At 44.7% G+C, this 22,403-nt stretch overlaps 1 protein-coding gene across 1 annotated transcript in view; it reads right to left on the reverse strand.

Moving 5' to 3' along the window:
• LOC134395814 (uncharacterized) overlaps positions 1 to 22,403 on the reverse strand; it is a gene marked incomplete at both ends in the record, with an annotated part of 217,491 nt that overhangs the window by 88,576 nt on the left and 106,512 nt on the right. The window contains 1 exon segment of the mRNA XM_063121973.1: positions 12,750 to 14,276. Within this exon segment, the coding sequence (XP_062978043.1) occupies positions 12,750 to 14,276 (1,527 nt within the window).

Genomic DNA, 22,403 nt, shown 5'->3' on the forward strand with positions numbered 1-22,403 from the left:
GTCCCCTGGAGACGGCTCCCTCGTTCTTCCCAGCCACGCCCTGCCCCAAACCCGCCTGTCCTGGGGGGGGGGGCTCTTTCCGCCCCCTCCCCCCTGGGACCCCCTTGCAATCTGCACTCGCCGGCTCCTTTGCTGGGGAAAAGAGGCTGCAGGCGGCGGACAGACGAAGCTCGTAGGCGCAGGGGGAGAATCCCAGGCTCCTTTGCAATGGGGAGGGGGAGGAAGTGTGGGGCGGGAAGGGAGGGTGCTCATCCAGCCTTGGTTCTAGGACTCAGCCCCCTCTCCGCCTCTTTAACCCTCCGATGGAGGCAGCACTAGAGAGCCGCAGAGGCTCCTGGCAAAGACACGGACCTGGGAAGGGGGCTTTTCCATTGGGGGGTGGGGACTTTTCTCCCCCTCTGCAGCATCGCCGCCCCATCTGCTCCTGGGGGCTTTGTGGGATCCAGAGCCATAAAACAGCGTCCCCCAACCTGGTGTGATTCCAATTCGACCAGCTCTTATCAGGTGTGATGTATAGCTATGCTTGTTTCACCTAATTCTCCCCGGGGAAGGACAGGTAGCAGATACTTTTAATTTATAGCTATTATGCAAGGTACATATGGGAGGAGGCGTTCCTTCAGATAGCCTGGCCCCAAGCCGTTTAGGGGTTTAAATGTAAATACCAGCACTTTGAATCGGGCCCGGACCTGGACTGGCAGCCAGTGAAGGTGGAAAAGGACCGGAGAGATGTGGTCTCACCGGCCAGTCCCTGTTAGTAACCGTGCTGCCCTGTTTTGTACCAGTTGAAGTTTCCGGACCGTTTTCAAAGGCAGCCCCACGTATAACGCATTGCAGTAATCCAACGAGAGGTTATCAGAGCATGGATATCTGTAGCTAGGCTGTCTCTGTCCAGATAAGGGCGCAGTTGGTATTTGATTTGATCTTGATCCCCTGTGGATATGAATTAATGGGCTTTTTCCTTTCCCAGGGATTGCAGTTAGATCTAGATCAATCCAACAAGGTGGAGCCCTGGAATAAAAAGGGCTAAATCTCTCTTGCAGTGGAGAAGGGAAATGTTTCCACCAGAAGTAATCCCACGGAAAATCACTTCCTTTGGTAGAAAAGGAAAGAACAATGCAACCTTATTACTGCTATTATGCTCATTTTAAAAATGAAATACAAATTGGGCTCTTTCACAAGACACCTTAAACCATGGCTTTAACCATGGTGGTTAAGCGAGAAATCCAGGCACCCGCACTTGCGCTCCTTCCCAACATCTGCACGGGAAGGAAGGCAAGTGTGAATTTTCCAGCCCCGCGCCTCTGGAAAAGCAAAACAAACAAACAAACAGAATGGGGGAGGGGAGAGGAACAGGGCCATTCCTCCCCCACTTTTTAATATAATCTGTATCTGGGTATCTCCGCAGATACAAATAATTAAAAAAAAATAGGACAAAACATGGCTTGCATTCTATGCACATACTCAGGAATATATGATTTACAGCGATACTAATGACTAATTACGTATCAGGAAGTTCTTTGTGTTATGTGCCATTTGGGGTTTCTTCAAAGGAGGGCAGGTTGGTCACCTGCTGTGTTCTGTGCCTTCCCCCACCCCTGGAGTGTTTCCTGCCATTCCTCCATTGCGTTCATCTCATGGTGTTGATGCTGGAACAAGGAGGTTATCATCTGCTGGCTAGAAATGTTGGGAAGCCATCTGTCAGGGATGCTTTAAGGTGGATTCCTGCATTGAACAGGGGGTTGGACTGGATGGCCTTGTAGGCCCCTTCCAACTCTACTATTCTATGATTCTAATGTAAAGAATAGGTATCCTGGTACAGTTTAAAACAGGGAGAGGAAACAAAACGCAATGCGTACATGACACCAGAACACCTTTTGTCTGAGAAATGTGGTCCTTCAACACCCTGTTACACTGAGTTCACAAGAGGAGTCTCTTCCACCTTTGCTCTGGGTCTGCAACATCCTGTTCTTCAGATCTCTGCCTGGGGATAGAGAGCTACACCTTCCTCTGAACCTCACGCCATCCCTGCTCTCTTTCCTTCCATTTCTGCAAAAGTTTCAACTGTAATGTTACGTAATTGAACACTTTTAGAATTGCATCCAACTAGTTTGGACTGGTGGAAGTTGAAGCAGAGCTAAATAACACTTCAACTGCCGCTAGTTGGGCCACGTAGTGTTTTCATATTGTTTTCTTACAGCCCAAGCAAAAGTTAAACTGTAGAGTATTTTGCACAGCGTAGCCATGTATGTCATTGTAGTCATTACATGTTTCACCTTTTGCTTCCGTATGAGACGTTCTTTTGCATTTACTTCCTTTATGAACCATGCATATCTTAAGGCTCCCTTAGTGTCTCTCTCTCTCCCATTGGGTCAGAGTCAGAACCTCTTTTTCAACCAGGAGCCTGATTCCTGTGTGGCCAGGGTTGCGGAGACCAATCTGAGACAGGTCCTGGGTATTAAGTTGGCCACAGCTGGATCTAATTCATGCAGCTCTCTGTTTGAATTCCTAAAGGAAAGTCCTTGCCTCAAAAGGGAAATTGGGAGTAAAGGAAGGAGACATTTTTGATGCCTGGTGGGAGCAGAAATGGAGAAGAGAGGAAAGATGGAAGAGCAAAAGTTTGCTGGCTCCGATATTTTGTATGAACACATTTTAAGGAAAAACACTGGTTCTTTAAAGGGCAGGGTATTTACCAAAAGCTGAAAGTGCCAGCCCTTGCTCTGGTTCTACATCTCCAATGAACCAGAGTTTCTCTCCCAATCCGTCCCACCGCTCCCTTTCTAAGCCCTCTCTGCTCCCAACACTTGAACCCCAAACAGGGACCTGAGTAACAGCGGTTTCTCCCCACTCTCAGGATGTGAAGATCGGGCTCACCTGATACATCAAAAGCGCCCCAGGTTGTATTTCGAAGGCCTCGTGACCAAAGTGGCTTATGAATTTTGCTTATTCACTAGGTTTGCATCAGGGAGAGGAAACAAAACAAAAATTGCAATGCAAACAGGACACCAGGGCAGCCTTTTGCCCGCAGGTGGGACATTCCTCCTCCCCACCCGGGACCTTTCCTCTTGGGTCCCTCGCAGACCCCCCTCCTTTCTGCAGCCTTCCCTTCCGCGATCCCCAAGTTATAGGGAGGGAAGGAGGTGCAAGGCGGGGGTCTCCTGGAGGGTCCCCAAGTGGGTCAGTCCCCTGGGGAGGGAGCTCGGGGCACCCTCTCTCTTCCAACCCACCCCCTGCCCCAAACCTGCACCCCCTATCCTGGGGGGGCTCTCTTTCCGCCCCCTCCCCCTGGGACCCCCTTGCAATCTGCACTCACCGGCTCCTTCGCAGGGGAAAAGAGGCTGCAGACAGCGGACAGGCGAGGCTCGCAGGAGCAGGGGGGGAATCCCAGGCGCCTTTGCAATGGGGGGGAGGAAGTGTGGGGCCGGAAGGGAGGGGCCTCATCCAGCCTGGGCTCTAGGACCCAGCCCCCTCTCCGCCTCTTTAACCCTTCGGTGGAGGCAGCACTAGAGAGCCGCAGAGGCTCCTGGCAAAGACGCGGACTTGGGAAGGGGGCTTTTCCACAATGGGTGTGTGTGTCTTTTATCCCCCCAGCAGCATCGCCGCCCCATCTGCTCCTGGGGGCTTTGTGGGATCCACAGCCGTTTCCCCTTTGAGTGCGTAACGCAGCCTCCGGCATGGGAGCCCTCGGTCCTGCTGCCTGCCCTTGCTGCAGAATAGTGTTCCCCAACCTGGTGCCCTTCAGAACTCTAAACAAGAATAGATGCTCTAAAAAGAGAGAGGTCAAGTAAGGTGAGCCTATGAAAAGGAGGACAGGGCTCCCGTATCTTTAGCAGTTGCATAGAAACAATAATTTCAGCAGGTGTCATTTTTATAATATGGGGAACCTGGTGAAATTCCCTCTTCATCACCACAGTTAAAGCTGCCCTCTTTTAAATCTGGTCACTCTAGTATAGCTCCTGCAGCTTTAACTGTTGCGATGAAGAGGGAATTTCACCAGCTTCTGCATGTATACAAATGACACCTGCCGAAATTCCCTTTTCAGCACAACTGTTAAAGATACAGGAGCCCTGTCCTCCTTTCCATAGGGTCACCCTAATGTTAGGTGAAGTTTTATCAGGGTACAGGAAGATTCTGGATCCATGGAGCCTCTAGTCGTGAGGACTAAAACACACATGGCAACTTCTTCTCATGGTGGCCTCTTGTTCCACACCTGGACCCCTTCTTTGAGAGCAGGTCTGACTCCATCTCAGGCTCAAGGCAGGAAAACCTTTGGCCCTTCTGGAAATAAGAGGTCTGCTGATGAATCAGAGTTTCTCTCCCAATGCATCCCATGGCTCCACTCTAAGCCCTCTCTGTTCCCTGCACTTGAACCCCAAAAAGGGGCGGAAGCGAACTGATTTCCACCCGCTCTTAGGATCATAGAATCATAGAATAGCAGAGTTGGAAGGGGCCTACAAGGCCATCGAGTCCAACCCCCTGCTCAATGCAGGAATCCACCCTAAAGCATCCCTGACAGATGGTTGTCCAGCTGCCTCTTGAATGCCTCTAGTGTGGGAGAGCCCACAACCTCCCTAGGTAGCTGATTCCATTGTCGCACTGCTCTAACAGTCAGGAAGTTTTTCCTGATGTCCAGCCGGAATCTGGCTTCCTTTAACTTGAGCCCGTTATGTGAACAGCAGGGCTCCCTTCATCCCTAAAAGCAGGATATATTAAAGCCCATGAAAGCATTTGCCCATAGCAAATCCATACTTGCCCACAGAGAAAACATAGCGCAGTCCTTGTCTCTCAGTCAGCTGCACTTAGGTTTTATTTAGTGTAATTTGATTTTATATTTCTGACTTTTAATCTTATTTATTGTGATTAATTATCTTCTTGTGTTGCATTGTTTGGCATTGTAGTAGTAGTATTTATTTACGTTGTAGTCATGCAATACATCTTAAATCACATCACAAAATTCATGCAGGCAGAAGCTCTATCAGCACTCAAACTGTGCAGTGAGCGTCCATCATAGCAAAGGCTTGAAATTGCTTTGAAGGTCGCACATAAGGAAGAGTCCAGTAAATTCTAATAGTAACTGGAATGTGGAAAAACCTTTCCATAGAGCAGAGCCCTTGGTTTTAGAAGACTCCGTTACAGGAGAACGAATACAATTGGAGTAGAATATTTCATCAATCAACTTTGATGACCCATAGAAAATTCACACAAGCATGGAGTGCTGAAAATGTGGAAGAAAAGTCCTCACAGTATGTCCGATTGTGGGGAAAGAAACTTTCCCTGGAGCCAGCACCTTCCCAAGCTGTCTGAGTAGTCCTGGCTTAAGCACTTGCCTGCTGATCTGGGAGGAATACACTTTGCCTGACGCTGTGAGTCCCCATGGCCATGAGGATTGTTCCAGGAGTGCAGCTCTGGTAACCACCTGGCCAGTTTCCCCCAGAATCTCCGGGTTATCATACCCTCTGGGGGGCTCCGGGGGGAATTTTCAATTTATTTTAAAACCTCTGGGGAAAGCGTGGGGGGCGTGGGGGAGCAGGCTGCACATTTTCTGAACTCCAGGAAAGTGCACAGATCGCATTCGCCATTAGCCTGGCTGGGGAATATTTGCGCCCGGATGGACAATCCCTGTGGGAGAGGCTGCTGCGGCAGCAGTAGTGGCAGCAGCAGCATGGGGCGAGGTGGCGGTAGTGGTGGTGACCAGTGAGGCAACGCAAGGCAAGGCGGGCGCTATTTAATAAATTCTTACCCGTTGCATCCGTACAGTACTGTCCCCAAAGGCACAGACTAATATATGTAAGGTGCCGGAAAGCACACAACGACCCAAACCATAAATGGGTTTCTTGTTAATCATCTCTCTTCACTAGTGATTTGGGTAGTTGTGTGCTTTCAGGCAACTTATATATATTAGTCATTTAAAAACTACTGCCTCCTATTTATTTTTCCCCAAAGTCACAGACAACATGTCTTCCTAGCATAATTTTTTATTATTATTACAAACACCACAGACATCCATACCACAAGAACATTACAAAGAGTACAAACAAAAGTACAATAAAAAAATCATTTAAGGTTAAGGTGTACTTTCGGCTTTCTTCATATCAGAAATGCGAAGTATCTTTTCTCATTCCTCCATTACATTTAACACAGTAAACAAATTCATTTCTTTCTTCTATCTTAACTATATCTCCACAGACAAATACATCGTTTCTCTCGGTTTCTTGCAAAAATGCTCTCAGAGCTTTCTGTTCAGATATAAATGTTGGGTTATTGTGCCAGAACTTTTCTCTTTCTGGAACTCTGTTTGTGCTCAGAAACAAACACACATCACGCAGGTCTTACACAGCAGAGCTGGTTTATTTCCTTCAGGCTTCTGTGCAGTTCAATTCAGATCAGTTCAGATCAGCACACTGAGGCATACACAGAGAGCAGTGACCATAGAGCAGTGATCAGTAAGCAGTGATCAGTAAGCAGTGATCAGTTCCATTTTACACAAGTGAGAAACTATATACACATCTTACACAATTCTTATCTACATTACATACAGCTGTGATGAGGCTAACTTAGAATCTTGGCAAGGTTCCCAGAACAGCCTCTATCTCAAGGTAATTGCCCACAGATAGACTTTCTCTGTTTAACCCTGAGATAGCCATACACACACAATTTTAATGACTAAGCAAGTATTTCTTTTCATATACTTAACAGTCCTCCTCTTGCGCATGTTGTTTAAATTGTGTTACAATCTGAGACCCAGCTTTAAAAGCATCTCTTTGTGTTTTACCATTGATACTGGTTTTGTGAATAAATCAGCCAACATCATTTCAGATGGACAATATTCAAGCTTAATCCAGCCCTTCTGAATTATATCTTTCACATGAGAATAACGAACATCCACATGTTTAGTTCTTGGTTTACACTTTTCAGATGTAGCCATACTAATACATGCCTGATTATCCTCAAATATGGTTACTGGTGTCTCAATTTCCAACCTTAGATCAGCAAATAATTGTTTATACCACTCAATCTCATTACAAGCCAGAGATAAGCTGATATATTCTGCTTCTGCACTAGAGGTTGCTACACAATTTTGTTTTCTTGTATACCAATCAATCAAGGATTGATTGTAAAAGAATGCTGCTCCACTGGTAGACTTTCTATCAATTGCGTTAGCCCAGTCAGCATCTGCATAAACACAGAAATTTCCATCTTTGTGTGTAGATATTTCCAATTTGTAATTGATTGTACCTTTTAGATATCTCAATACACGTTTTACAGCTGTCCAATCAGTTACAGAAGGTTTTGTCATTTTTCTGCTTAAAAGATTTACAGCAAATGTAATATCTGGTCTACTTAGGTTTGCTAGATAAAGTAAACTTCCAATCACACTCTGATATTTCTGTATGTCTTCCATTTCAGTACTGTCTGTCTGATTTTGAAAATCAGTGACCATAGGAGTGGCAACAATTTTACAATTCTCCATGCTGTGTTCTTCCAGCAATTTTTTAATTTTGCCACTTTGTTCAATCAGAAATGACCCTGTGTTAGAATCTTTTGAAATTTGCATTCCCAAATAACTTTTCACTGAACCAAGGTCTTTTAACTCAAAATGTCTTTGCAGCTGATTTACAAATGTGTTTTTCTGTTCTTCTTCATTAAAAACCAGTAACAAATCATCTACATAAATCAGCAAATACACTACATTTGAACCATCCTGTTTTGTGTACAAACAATGATCAGCTTTGCTTTGTTTAAAACCCATTTTGATCAATACATTGTCCAGTTTCTTATTCCAACACCTTGCTGCTTGCCTCAAACCATATATGGATTTTTTCAATTTACAAACTAACCCTGGATTTTTAACAAAACCTTTTGGTTGAGTCATGTAAATTTCCTCTGTTAAATCTCCATATAAGAAAGCTGTTTTGATGTCAAAATGAAATACATTCAATTGTTTTTCTGCTGCAATTTTTAACAAAAGTTTTACACTTGAGTATTTTGTTGTAGGTGCATAAACTTCTTCAAAATCTATTAGATATTTTTGAGCAAATCCTCTTGCTACCAATCTTGCTCTGTAACGTTCCACCTGTCCTTTCTCATTTTGTTTTACTTTGAATACCCATTTACAGGTAATGGCTTTACGACCTTCAGGTAAAGGTACTAGCTCCCACGTTTCATTTTTTTCCATTGCTCTGATTTCCTCTGACATTGCTTCATGCCAGCCCTGAGCTTCTGTAGGTTCCATTTCCTGAATTTCCTCAAATGAAGTAGGTTCATAGGCTATTAGTAAAGCTCTATGAGAAACCTGTTTGCTTTGGTATTCATCTGAGTAACGAATTGGAGCTTTGCATTCCCTTTCTGATCGTCTTGGCATAGTTACAGGCATAGTTTCCTCCTCCACAGTTTCTTCCCCTTCCCTCTCTTGCTGAGATTGTTCAGGAATTTCTTCTGTTTCTACAGCTTTCTGTTCTACAGGCAAACTTACATACTGTTTTGTTTCCTGCATTTGTTCATGAAAAACTACATCTCTGCTCACAATTACACTTTTGTGATATGGAGACCACAAACGATAGCCTTTTGTTTGTGTATCATATCCCAACAGTTTACATTCCAAACCTCTTTGAGCTAGCTTTCCTGGTCTGTTTTCTTTCTGAACATGAGCAAAACATTTACTTCCAAAAACCCTTATATGTGACACTCTAGGTTTTCTTTTGTAAAACATTTCATATGGAGTTTTTTCATGTACAGAGTGGTAAAGCCTGTTTAACAAATAATTTGAGGTGGACAAAGCTTCTGCCCAGAACAGGTTAGACAATCCTGACTCTTTCAATAGAGCTCTTAACATGTTCTGCAAGGTTCTGTTTTTCCTTTCTGCAACTCCATTTTGAAATGGTGAATATGGAGCAGTAAGGTCATGTTGTATACCCTCATCACTGAGGAATTTTTTAAATTGGTTGCTGAGAAATTCACCTCCCCGGTCCGTTCTTAGATTAGCTATAGGTTCTTTAAATCTATTTTTACTCCACTTAACAAAGGCTTTAAACTTTCCAAAAGTTTCACTCTTCTGTTTTAACACATACACAAATCCAAATCTACTGTAATCATCAACAATAGACAAGAAAAATCTGTTTCCTCCTTGACTTGTCTCAAAAGGACCTGCAAGATCTGCATGAATTAATTCAAAAATTCTTTTTGTTGTTCTCTCACTATGTTTTGGAATCTTTGACTTATGACACTTGGTTTCACTGCATACATTACATTCTACATAGTTAGAACATGGTTTGATTTTCACCCCTTCACACAATTCTGGAATCTTAGAAATTGTTTTATAGTTAGCGTGACCAAACCTTTTATGAGTTAAATGGATGCACTCTTGGTGTGGTTTGCAATTGGCTATTGTTTTTGTTGTGACTTTGCTGGCTACAACTTCATTTTCTGTACAAGTATTAATCACATACAAAGATTCTTTCATTATTCCCTGCACACACACCTTGTTTCCCTGTTTTATAGTACAATTTTCTTCAGTAAAACAAACCTCATACCCCATTTCTGTTAACTGAAACACACTTAGAAGGTTTGTTTCTAATTCTGGTACATATAAAACACTTTGTAGTTCAACTCCCAGACAATCAAAATATACATTACCCACACCACAAATCTGGATTTTTGTTCCATTTGCAAGGGTAACACACTTTTGCTTTGAAGTAGAAGTTTCCAAGGTTACAAATGAAAGTTTGTCTTTTGCCATACTTATTGAAGCCCCAGAGTCCAAAAACCAAGGATTCATTGTCTCTTTGACTCTTGCTAGAAGACACTTCTTTGTTGATTCAGCTTCATTTATTTTGTTTTCTTCTCTCCACTTTGCTGTCGACTGCTTTTTCTTCTTCTTGTTGTTGCAATCCCGCCTTAAGTGTCCTGTGGAACCACAGTTAAAGCATTTCCTTGCCTTTAATGCAGCCACCACATCAGAAGATTTATGGCTTTGTTGAAATTCAGCCACAGGATGTTTAAGGCTCTGTTGTTTTGAAGCTTGTCTTCTTTCATAGGTTTCCAGTAGTTTTCCAGCTACATACTCGAGGGTTAAATTTTTCTCCTCTTGACTTTCCATCATGGTGACAACCGCGTCGTACGATGAATCAAGACTTGACAAAATCACATAAACTTGGTGTATAGTTGTAAACTCCATCCCTCGTGCCCTGAGTTGATTGAAGATTTCTCTCATGCTTTTCAAATGGTTTGACATAGACTCCCCTAGTTTCAGCTTCATTCCATACAGCTTCCGGGTTAGAATTATTTTACTGCCCGCTGTTTCTCTTTGATATACAGCTTGTAGCGCATTCCAGCACTCTTTTGATGTATTCAAAAACTGAATGAAGGAAATTTGAGAGTCTTCCACAGCTAATGCAATAACTGCCATTGCTTTTGCATCGTCCTTAAACCATTTAGCATTCTGTGGATCTGCTCTATCTGGTGGATCCTCTGTGACTACATACCACAGTTCAGCCTGAATCAGATACATTTGCATTTTGTAAGACCATAATGCATAGTTAGAGTCATTCAGCTTTTCTAACAATTGATGCAAACCAGACATATTAGCTCCTGCCATTTCCTCTGCTTTAGGAATTTGTATCTCACCGTCCTCCTGCTCAGAGTCCTCCTCAGAGTCAGCCGACTGAGATTTTTCCTCACTTTGCAGCACTGGCTTCAGCTTGATGTCTTCCTTCATCAACAGTTTTCTGTTTTAGCAGACTCCTGGTTCTGGTTCTGATACTGCACCGTTCCCACCAAGTTCTGGTTCTTCTAGTTATGCTGACGTAGCTTTCCTGGGCCCATAACCTTTGTTGGGTTATTGTGCCAGAACTTTTCTCTTTCTGGAACTCTGTTTGTGCTCAGAAACAAACACACATCACGCAGGTCTTACACAGCAGAGCTGGTTTATTTCCTTCAGGCTTCTGTGCAGTTCAATTCAGATCAGTTCAGATCAGCACACTGAGGCATACACAGAGAGCAGTGACCATAGAGCAGTGATCAGTAAGCAGTGATCAGTAAGCAGTGATCAGTTCCATTTTACACAAGTGAGAAACTATATACACATCTTACACAATTCTTATCTACATTACATACAGCTGTGATGAGGCTAACTTAGAATCTTGGCAAGGTTCCCAGAACAGCCTCTATCTCAAGGTAATTGCCCACAGATAGACTTTCTCTGTTTAACCCTGAGATAGCCATACACACACAATTTTAATGACTAAGCAAGTATTTCTTTTCATATACTTAACAATAAACGTGGATGTGGACTTTTCTCTCGTTATCGATGTGAGTTTTGCCATCTCCGCCAACTCCAACATCTTCAATATCCATTCATTTTTTTGAATTCAAGAGTGTGTTTGTATCCAGAATGCTTTGGCTTTTTTACAAGTCCACCAAAGATGATAAAAGTTTCCTCCTTCTCCTAATTTCCAACAGTTTCCCAAGGGACTCATACATTTCAGCCAACTTTACAGGAGACATATACCATCTGTACATCATATTAAAAAATTCTCTTTAAGTCTTGAACATAATGTAAATTTCAAACCTTTCCACCCCATATTCTCCCACTGTTCCATTGAAATGTTGTATCCAAAGTTTTGAGCCCATTTTATCATAGTCTTTTACCTGCTCATCCTCCGTCTCGTACTTTAATAAAAGTTTATGTATCTTTGAGATAACATGTTCATCATTTGGACATAACGTCATTTCAAATTCAGATTTTGATTGCTCAAACCCACCATTCTTTTGTCTATTTTAAACCTTTCCATGACTTGTGCACAAGGAAACCTAATTTGTACATGCCAAAACAGTTATGACCATCTTTCAGCAGTTCCTCCCTTGATTTTAACTGAGATTCATCTTGTGACATTTGTAATACATCTTTATATGTCAACCATTTAGGCATATTTATCAATTCCCTTCTATGAATACCCCCCCGGGCCGATACCCAAAGTGGTATTTTATGACTGAACCTTGGTTTCCGTTAACCTTGGCTTTATCGTACCACAAATAGCCATGCCATCCAAATCTCAATTCGTGTCCTTCCAGTTCCAACAGTCTCCTATTTTTCATCAACACCCAATCTTTCATCCACATTAAACAGCAGTCCAAGAAATACACTTTGAGGTCCGGTAGGCCCAGCCCTCCTCTTTCTTTCGCATCCTGCAATATTTTTATTTTAACTCTTGGGTTTTTTGATTGCTGTATAAACATAGATCTCTCTCTGGAGGAGGGTAATGTTGTCCCTTCTTCAAACAGGGCAAAAAGGAGGAACCTGGGAAAAGACAGGCCAGTCAGTCTGACATCCATCCCTGGGAAAATTCTGGAGCAGATTCTAAAGAAGTTAATCTGTAAGCACCCTGAAAACAATGCAATAATTACTAGAAGCCAACAGGGATTTGTCAAGAACAATTGGATAACCTCCCTTGTGAACTGTGGGAATGCTGTGGACTTCATATATCTTGACTTCAGCAAAGCTTTTGACAAAGTGCCCCAGGATATTCCGATAAACAAAAGAGCTAAAAGTGGGCTAGATGGAACAACTATTAGATGGATACATAGTTGGCCACAGACTCAGACTCAAAGAATGCTTATCAACAGTACCCTCACAATCTGAGGGGAGGTAAGGAGTGGGGTACCGCAGGGATCAGTCCTGGGCCCAGTGCTCTTCAACATTTTTATTAAATGTTGAAGAAGGTGCAGGGAACGCTTATCAAGTTTGCAGATGACACAAAATTCTTTGATGCAGCTTAAGGCTGCTGCTCTGAGCAAAGCTCTTCTCGCACTCAAAGCATTTATAGGGCTTCTCCCCAGTGTGAATTGTTTGATGCCGCTTAAGGCTGCTGCTTTCAGAAAAGCTCTTCCTGCACTCAAAGCATTCATGGGGCTTCTCCCCAGTGTGAGTTCTTTTATGCTGCTTAAGTTTGCTGCTTTCAGAAAAGCTCTTCCCGCACTCAAAGCATTTATAGGGCTTCTCCCCAGTGTGAATTGTTTGATGCCGCTTAAGGCTGATGCTGTCAGCAAAGCTCTTCCCGCACTCAAAGCATTTATAGGGCTTCTCCCCAGTGTGAGTTCTTTTATGCTGCTTAAGTTTGCTGCTGTCAGCAAAGCTCTTCCCGCACTCAAAGCATTTATAGGGCTCCTCCCCAGTGTGAATTCTTTGATGCTGCTTAAGGCTGCTGCTTTTAGAAAAGCTCTTCCCGCACTCTAAGCATTTATAGGGCTTCTCCCCAGTGTGAATTATTTGATGCCGCTTAAGGCTGATGCTCTGAGCAAAGCTCTTCCCGCACTCAAAGCATTTATAGGGCTTCTCCCCAGTGTGAATTGTTTGATGCCGCTTAAGGCTGATGCTCTGAGCAAAGCTCTTCCCGCACTCAAAGCATTTATAGGGCTTCTCCCCAGTGTGATTTCTTTGATGCTGCTTAAGTTGTGTCCTCTGAGCAAAGGTCTTCCCACACTCTAAGCATTTATAGGGCTTCTCCCCAGTGTGAATTCTTTGATGCAGTATTAGTGTGTCTCTGCGAGCAAAGCTCTTCCCGCACTCAAAGCATTTATAGGGCTTCTCCCCAGTGTGATTTCTTTGATGCTGCTTAAGTTGTGTCCTCTGAGCAAAGGTCTTCCCACACTCTAAGCATTTATAGGGCTTCTCCCCAGTGTGAATTCTTTGATGCAGTATTAGTGTGTCTCTGCGAGCAAAGCTCTTCCCGCACTCAAAGCATTTATAGGGCTTCTCCCCAGTGTGAATTACTTGATGCTGCTTAAGCTGTGTCCTCTGAGCAAAGGTCTTCCCACATTCTAAGCATTTATAGGACTTCTCCCCAGTGTGAATTCTATGATGCTCCTTAAGGCTTGAGCATTGAGTAAAGCTCTTTCCGCACTCTAAGCATTTATAGGGCTTCTCCCCAGTGTGAATTCTTTGATGCTGCTTAAGGCTGATGCTGTGAGCAAAGCTCTTCCCGCACTCTAAGCATTTATTGGGCTTCTCCCCAGTGTGAATTATTTGATGCAGCTTAAGGCTGATGCTGCGAGCAAAGCTCTTCCCGCACTCTAAGCATTTATAGGGCTTCTCCCCAGTGTGAATTCTTTGATGCAGCATAAGTGTTTCTCTGCGAGCAAAGCTCTTCCCGCATTCTAAGCATTTATAGGGCTTCTCCCCAGTGTGAATTCTTTGATGCAGCATAAGTGTTTCTCTGCGAGCAAAGCTCTTCCCACACTCAAAGCATTTATAGGGCTTCTCCCCAGTGTGAATTCTTTGATGCAAGTTAAGTTGTGAGTGGAAAGTGAATGGTTTTTCACACACTAGGCATTGAACGTTAGAATGAATCTTCTGAGTTTTACTCTGTTTCTTCCTTTTACGAATGTTCTTTTTATTTGGTGCTTCTAGTATTGGAGTTTCACAGACGTATGATCCTTCCAAAGAAATAGATTCATTTTCCCTCTTCTCTTCAGTTTCAGTTTTCCTTCTCTGGTGTAGGCCATTTTTCTTGCTCTCCCTGTGATCACCTGCAAGTATAAACACAGAAATCATCTTGAAATCTTGGAACAAAACAAATGGTTGCTGATTTGATTCACAGGATAAAAAAAAAATAGTTGGTGAGGCAGATCCTTCCAAACACATTAAATATCCCGACGATCAATAGAACTGAGAACTAGACTGCCATACAATGCTTTCATCTATATGGAGTAACTCAAATAAAGTAGTTGGGAGAATAAATGAACAACATAAAATACTGTAAAAATAAAATACACTTAAAATCTGCCATTTTCTCCTAGCTTTAATTAATTCCCATTTAATTGGGAACAGGAAAGTGGGAATTCAACCCTAATGGTTATTTTCAATGGCTAGTTAAATCTTAAAATGAAAAGCAAGCTTTCCAGAGCTGTCTTCTGAAAAGGCTTAACTCTCCTCTCCTCCATGGAGACCATTAAGATAATATCTGTAACATCTTCAATATGATGCAGATGCAATTATAGCAGCAAAGTCAGATGGATTGGCAGCCATCTCTGCCACAGAGCAAGTCCATCAATGGGCTTTTCTCAACGTTTTGTCAGGTCTTCGGAGTCAATGACGTTTGTATTCTGCACTGACACAAAGAAAGAAGAGCTGAAATTCCACCTTCCAGGATCTGGCAAAGAGGCAGAGAGGGAGCCTTACCCAGAGGAATCCCATTCCTTACCCAGAGAGGCCAGGATCCCACGATTCTCCGCCATGACTTCTTTGTGCAGAGTCCTCTGGCCTGGATCCAGCAGAGCCCACTCCTCCTCCGAGAAATGCACGGCCACCTCCTCAAAGGTCACCAGACCCTGAAAGAAGAAGAAGAAGAAATGATGCTCTCTTTAAGCATTATGTAGCAATCCATGAAGACAAGGATGGTGAGGTCCTCTTTCTGAATGCCAAAGCACTGCGAGTGACATTCAAGGCCTTCCTAGCAGCCATCTTCCTTGATGGGCTTTCGGAAGCAGGCTAAAAAATTTTGTTCAAGCAGGCCTTTGGAGAATAATCCAGACCTCCATCTTTGTTAATGTCTTATAATTTTGTTGTGTATTTTTAATTGTTTATGGTTTTGTTTCCCTCCCCCCCCCCCCATGTATATTTTAAACTTTGTAAGGCCGCCTTGAGGCCCAGCATTGGCAAAAGGCGGGATACAAATAAATATAATAATAATAATAAGAGCAAAGGCTAAAGGGGCAGGTTCTTCCAGGACCAAAGAGATGCGCAGGAGACGGAGGCCCCCAGGACTCCCCTACCTGCCCAGGCTGTGCAGAAACCGCTTCCGCTCCACCACCAAGCCAACGAGGTCCAGAAGGAGCCCCCAGGATCAGTTCACTTCCCCTGCAGGTTGTTTTGCTCCCTGTGAGGAAGGTAAAGAAGGTGAGAAGGTAAGTTCACATTCTTAACTATTCCCATTTTCATTGTTTATTTTCATTGTTTTTTTATTTATTGCATTTGTTTACCATACCATAGCCGAAGCACTTAAAAACAATATCCAAATATTTAAAACTGCGAAAACATACAATATACACATACATATAAAACTACTATAACAAGTTTTAAAACTATGACCCTATAAAAACAGACCCAGGCTAATTAATTACATATTACTAATTACATATTGCTAATTACATATTGCTTGACCTGGCACTGAAAAGATAACAATGTCGGTGCCATGTGAACCAAATTGGGGAGATTGTTCCACAGTTGGGAGGGCCACCACAGAGAAGGCCTCTCCTTTGTTGTCGTCCTCTGATCTTCCCTCTGAGTAGGTGCCTGGAGGAGGACCTTAGTTGGTGAGTGTGTAAGACCGGGCCAGAGTGGGTCTGATACCCTCGAACCACATTACTAAACAACATTTCCTTTTTGAGTATCTCCCCCAGCAAAATCAGGCTCAAGGAGAACATTAAGACAGCTCATGCACTTCAGGCGTAATTGAGGAAGGGAGACCATGGGGAAATACGTCCACTAATCCTTACCCAGTGAGGAGGGTCCTCCATCCCCCTCCTGCAAGATCCACCTATCCAGCGGCCTCTGTGTGATGCCCGGTGGAGCCTTCTCTGCCTCAGGGATATCTGTGGGTGCTCTGGCCAAAATCCCCTCGACCTGAAGCAGGAGGGAGGATTCCAGGCAGAGAAGAGCGATTAGAGAAGGAAAGAAACGGCTCAGGTCAAGGTCAAGGGCAGCGTTTCCCAATCGCTTTGCCCTTCAGGTCTCATTCTAAAGTTGATCTACCATCCAAGCCACACAGCACAGGAACTTGTGTCTTTGTCAGGGGGCTGAGAGTTCAACCCTGATATCCAGCATTTTCCACTGTAAACATGGGAGCTTTGGTGTCTACAAATGCTATTCCTGTTCTGTTGGGAGGACTCTCACACTGACACTCTGATCCCCTCCTTCCCCAGAACTTCACAAACCCATTCATTTCTCCTGTGATCATAAGAACGTAAGAAGAGCACAAGCAGGACATGAGTGCAACAGCAACCTCCTGCCCACGTTCCCCAGAAACCGGTGTACATATAATCATAGAGTTGGAAGGAACCTACAAGGCCAGAGTCCAACCCCCTGCTCAATGCAGGAATCCACCCTAAAGTATACCTGAAAGGTGGTTGAACAGCTGCCTCTTGAAGGCCTCTAGTGTGGGAGAGCCCACCACCTCCCTAGGTCACTGATTCCTTTGTCATACTGCTCTAACAGTCAGGAGGTTTTTCCTGATGTCCTGCTGGAATCTGGCTTCCTTTAACTTGAGCCCGTTATTCCGTGTCCTGCACTCTGGGAGGCTTGAGAAGAGATCCAGGCCCTTCACTGTGTGACAACCTTTTTAATATTTTAAGAGTGCTATCTTGTCTCCTCCCAATCTTCTCTTCTCCAGGCTAAACATGCCCAGTTCTTTCAATCTCTCCTCATAGAGCTTTGTCTCCAGACCCGTGATCATCCTCATGGCCCACCTTTGAACACGCTCCAGCTTGTCTGCATCCTTCTTGAAGTGTGGTGTCCAGAACTGGACCCAATACTCAAGATGTGGTGTAACCAGTGCTGAATTAGAGGAGAACCAGTTCTTCACACAATTTGGAAGCTCTATTAATGCATCCCAGAATAGTATTTGCTTTTTTTGCAGCCACATCACACTGTTGGCTCATATTCAGCTTGCGATCTACAACAATTCCAAGATCCTTCTCCTTTGTAGTATTGCTGAGCCAAGTATCCCCTTTCTTGTAACTGCATTTAGTTTCTTTTTCCTGGGTGTAGAACTTGGCATTTATCCCTATTCAATTTCATCCTGTTGTTTTGAGCCCAGCGCTCCAGCCTATCAAGATCACTTTGAAGTTTGTTTCTGTCTTCCAGGGTATTAGCTATCCCACCCAATTTGGTGTCATCTGTAAATTCGATAAGCGTTCCCTGCACCTCCTCAACTAATTGAGGAGTAAGTAATCTCTGAAATTTGCTCCTGATTAGGCTGCTTTTCAAATCCTAAAACGTGTAGCAACCATACTCACGGACTGTATGCTCCCTTAAAGGGGACTGAGTGGACTGATATGATGCTTAAAACATCGTTAAGACAAACCTAATAATACTTACTACATATACGAATGAAAATACGTATCAAACCAATGTCAAGAAATGACAGAAAAGGATTACAATAGAGCTGTACTTTAAAATAGAAGAACAGGATTACAACCAAGGCATCCATTTACACTCTTCGTTGAGTCCTTGTGGTTCTCATGTCCTTAAGGTGAAAATCCAGAATATTTCCCTCCTTCATAGTTCATGGTCTACTCTTGTCCCATATCCTCGAATCCTTTCAATAATCCAGAATCTCAGGTCTTTGTCATCATGTCCCATATCAAGAAAATGCTTGACCAGAGGTGCCTGAAGTCTTTTGGAGCGAATGCAGCTTTTGCGATTCATGCCATCAAGAGTCCGTGTAATTTATTGTACATTGGTAAGACCACAAGAACCATCAGAACCCGCATCTGTGAGCACAAAAGCTGCATTCGCTCCAAAAGTGTAAGTTTTCTTAAACTTACTTTGTTTACAGGAGGGAGGATCCCAGACAGAGAAGGGGGAGGTGGGAAGGAAAGAAATGGGTCAGGTCAGGGCCGAGGGCATCATTTCCCAATCGGTTTGGCTTTCAGGTCTCATTCTAAAGTGGATCTACCATCCAAGACAAAAAGCCATGTGTCTTTGTCAGGGGGCTGAGATATCAACCCTGGCATAAGCAAAGCGCTTGAACACCCTCCAAAAACCAGCCAGGAGGAAAGACAGAACCTCCCAGACATTCCCTGATATCCAGCATCTTCCGCTGTAAAAACAGCAGTTTGGCGTCTACGAATGCTATTCCTGTCCTGTTGGGAGGAGACTCTGCCACTGGCTGAAGAAGGATCCCCTCCTTCCCCAGAACTTCATAAACCCATTCAGTTTTCCTGTGATCATAAGAACATGAAAAAAGCCATTCTGGATCAGAACAAGGGTCCATCTACTCCAGGATTCTCTCCCCACAGTGGTCCATCAGCTGTTGTCTACGAACTCACAAGCAGGACATGAGTGTCACAGCACCCTCCAGCCCATGTTCCCCAGCAACTGGTGTACATAGACACACTGCTTAGGATACTGGAGGTAGGATATAGCCATTCATAGCCTTCTCCTCCAAAAAATTGTCTAACCCGTTTAAACAGTAAAATTCATGGCCATCCCTGCATCCTCTGGTAGGGAATTGCATATTTTAACAACGGCCTGCTCTACACATGACTATACTTGCAGGTGTCATTGGAAATTGGGGCATCTCTTCCTTAGAGGACATGTAAAATAAAGATGAGGGAAGTATTAAGAACACAGTCCCTGTTAGTCATCAGGATGAAATGCTCTCACCTGCTCTTGGTCCTCTGCCTGGCTCAGGAGGAAGCCTTCTGCCAGGGCCACCGCCTGGGAAGTGGTCTCCGCTCCACACTCTCTGACCCAGCGCTCCACCTCCGGGGACAGGACAGCCAGGAACGGCTCCAGGACCACCAGGTCCAGCATCTCAGCTTTCGTGTTCCTTTCTGGCTTCAGCCACTGGTGGCAAAGGTGGTGGAGTCGGCTGCAAACCTCTCTGGGCCCTTCGGCCTCCTGGTAGCAGAAGTCCCTGAAGCCCTGGCGCTCCGTCTCTGAGGAGGTGTTGCTCCCAGGCTGGTCCTCCTGCACTCTTCCTTCCCAGGGCTCTGCACTGCTCCCTCCCTGTATGTTTCCTGCCTCAGGGCCAGCGAAGCTTTGCTCTTCCATCTTCACTCTCTTCTGCTCCCACCAGGACTCGAAACAGTCTCCTTCCTTGGCTGCCAATTTCTCCTTTGAGGCAGGGACTGTGCTGCGCTGTAGGAATTAAAACGGAGAGTGTGAAGGAGGCACACCAGGGTTCTCCGTGAGAAGGTTCCCACCTTCCCACCTTGGCAAAACCTCGTAACGGAGCCAGATGGCTGCTTGGCTGATCATTCTGCTGAAGGATGGCTGAACAACCGCCCCCCCCCCTCCAGCAACAAGGCCCATGTGCCTTCCCCAATAATTTGCTTCCTGTAAACACCAGCCTGGCAAGGTAGGCCACAGGCCCAAACTTCAGTGCTGATATTTCGACGGGGTGTCGAGGAACCCTGGAAAGGCGCGTCTCCTCTAAGTGGGATCACTGAGTGGTGCTCAAAGACTCGAAGACACGTTTCTCTCTTTCGAGAAAGTTTATTACAAGCAGCGCTTAGCACTGCAAGGCGGAAGCCCTCAGAGGACCCAAAGAACTGCCCGCTATTTTCAGGAAAGCCTTAACCTCCTTATAGGGTCAGTCCCCTTCGAAACAAGGCAGAACCGCTCCATGGAATACGTCAATCATAAAACAGTAACAGGTAAGCCTCTCAGCCAGTTGTAAGCAAGGATTTTACGCATGTGCAGAGTGCAATCTTTTCAAGGACAGAAAAACAAGACGTCAATGATTACTGAGAAACTTGTGCCCGTCTGTTCATTTCATGGTTAGCTGTTTCTAAAGCAAGCCACGACACCCTCTAACGGTCCTAGGAGGCACACAATCTTGTGAAACTAGTGTTTCAATACCCTTCACAAGACTTCGTCTCACGGTTGCAACCTTAATACATTTTCCAGTTACTGCGGAAGCGTAGATACTTTGATTTCTAGAGAAGAGGCCCAAAGCAATTATATTCGCACAGGGTGGGCTCAGGGGAAGCCCACATAGCTATTTGCTTGAATTCTTCGACAGGGTGCAGCTGAGAAGAACAGACTCCCCCCTCCTTGTTCGTAAGAGCCAGCACCTGTCTCAAAGGGGGCTCCGCGACCCCCGTCCCAAAGGAACCAGATTTGTGGTTGTAAATGAAGTTCTGACTCTGCCCCAACGGGAGAGAGAGAGAGAGAGTGTGTAACCAGAGCTGAATTAATGCCATTAAAAGTTAATAATGTGTGAACGTTTATTTTAAAAGTTAAGCTAGAAAACACTGAATACTTTTTCAGCTTTTTAAACACATGAAATATGCCACTAAGGAAGCCTTAAGAGATGAATGGTTTAGGGTGACCCTATGAAAACGAGGACAGGGCTCCTGTATCTTTAACAGTTGTACCGTTAGATCAATGTTCTTTCACCCAGGGACGAAATCCAAACAGCCCCTAAGCACAACTCCACACGTTCTGCGACAGAGGGTTCAAAAGCGCTTTATTGATTAGTAATCAAGGTCTGGTCTCTTCAAAGGGAGCAATCAGACAAAGACATTGGGAATTCAGCACAGCATTTGAAGCCTGCAAGGGGCAGGGCCCTGTTGCAGCATAAACCAATCAGAACATAACACTGGAGCATAGCTAATTTTGCTAAACAGTTCTCTCTGTTCTGTAAACAATACCTTTGGCCTTACAGTAAGTTACAGAAAGTTAACTTTGACCCAGGAGCACTGGAGCCAAAGCGCTTGTTTATGTTAGATAAGACAGATGCGAGGATGCACTCAAGGAGATATTCTCGCATACATGACATTTTCACTGCTGTATAATGGCTACTTTACAGCTTCCTTTAGAAAATGGAGGCACCTATGCTAACAGTACTGCAGTACGACAATGGAACCAGTGACCAAGGGAGGTTGTGGGCTCTCCCACCCTAGAGGCCTTCAAGAGGCAGATGGACAACCACCCGTCAGGGATGCTTTAGGGTGGATTCCTGCATTGAGCAGGGGGTTAGACTTGATGGCCTTTTAGGCCCCTTCCAACTCTATCTTTAACAGTTGTGTTGAAAAGGCAATTTCAGTGGCTACCATTTGCATACATGGATCACCTGGTGAAATTCCCTTTTCTATGCCCTCTCTGCTCCCAGCACTTGAACCCCAAAATTGCAACAGAGTAACATCGATTTCTCCCCACTCTCAGGATGTCAATATCGGGCTCACTTGATACATCAAAGAGGGACGTCCTAAAACCAATAGCAGGCTCCCTTCTTAATCAACAAAAGCGCCCCAGGTTTTATTTCGAAGGCCTCGTGACCAAAGTGGCTTGTTAATTTTACTTATTCACTAGGTTTGAAACAGGGCGGGGAAACAAAACCAAAAATGCAATGCAAACAGGACACCAGGGCAGCCTTTTGCCCACAGGGGGGACATTCCTCCTCCCCACCCGGGACCTTTCCTCTTGGGTCCCTCCCAGACACCCCCCCTTTCTCCAGCCTTCCCTTCCGCGATCCCCTAGTTATGGGGAGGGAAGGAGGTGCAAGGTGTGGGGGGGTCTCTTGGAGGGGCCCCAAGTGGGTCAGTCCCCTGGAGACGGCTCCCTCGTTCTTCCCAGCCACGCCCTGCCCCAAACCCGCCTGTCCTGGGGGGGCTCTCTTTCCGCCCCCTCCCCCCTGGGACCCCCTTGCAATCTGCACTCGCCGGCTCCTTTGCAGGGGAAA

This window comes from Elgaria multicarinata, chromosome 3 (genome assembly GCF_023053635.1).
Source record: "Elgaria multicarinata webbii isolate HBS135686 ecotype San Diego chromosome 3, rElgMul1.1.pri, whole genome shotgun sequence".
Classification (NCBI taxonomy): domain Eukaryota; kingdom Metazoa; phylum Chordata; class Lepidosauria; order Squamata; family Anguidae; genus Elgaria; species Elgaria multicarinata.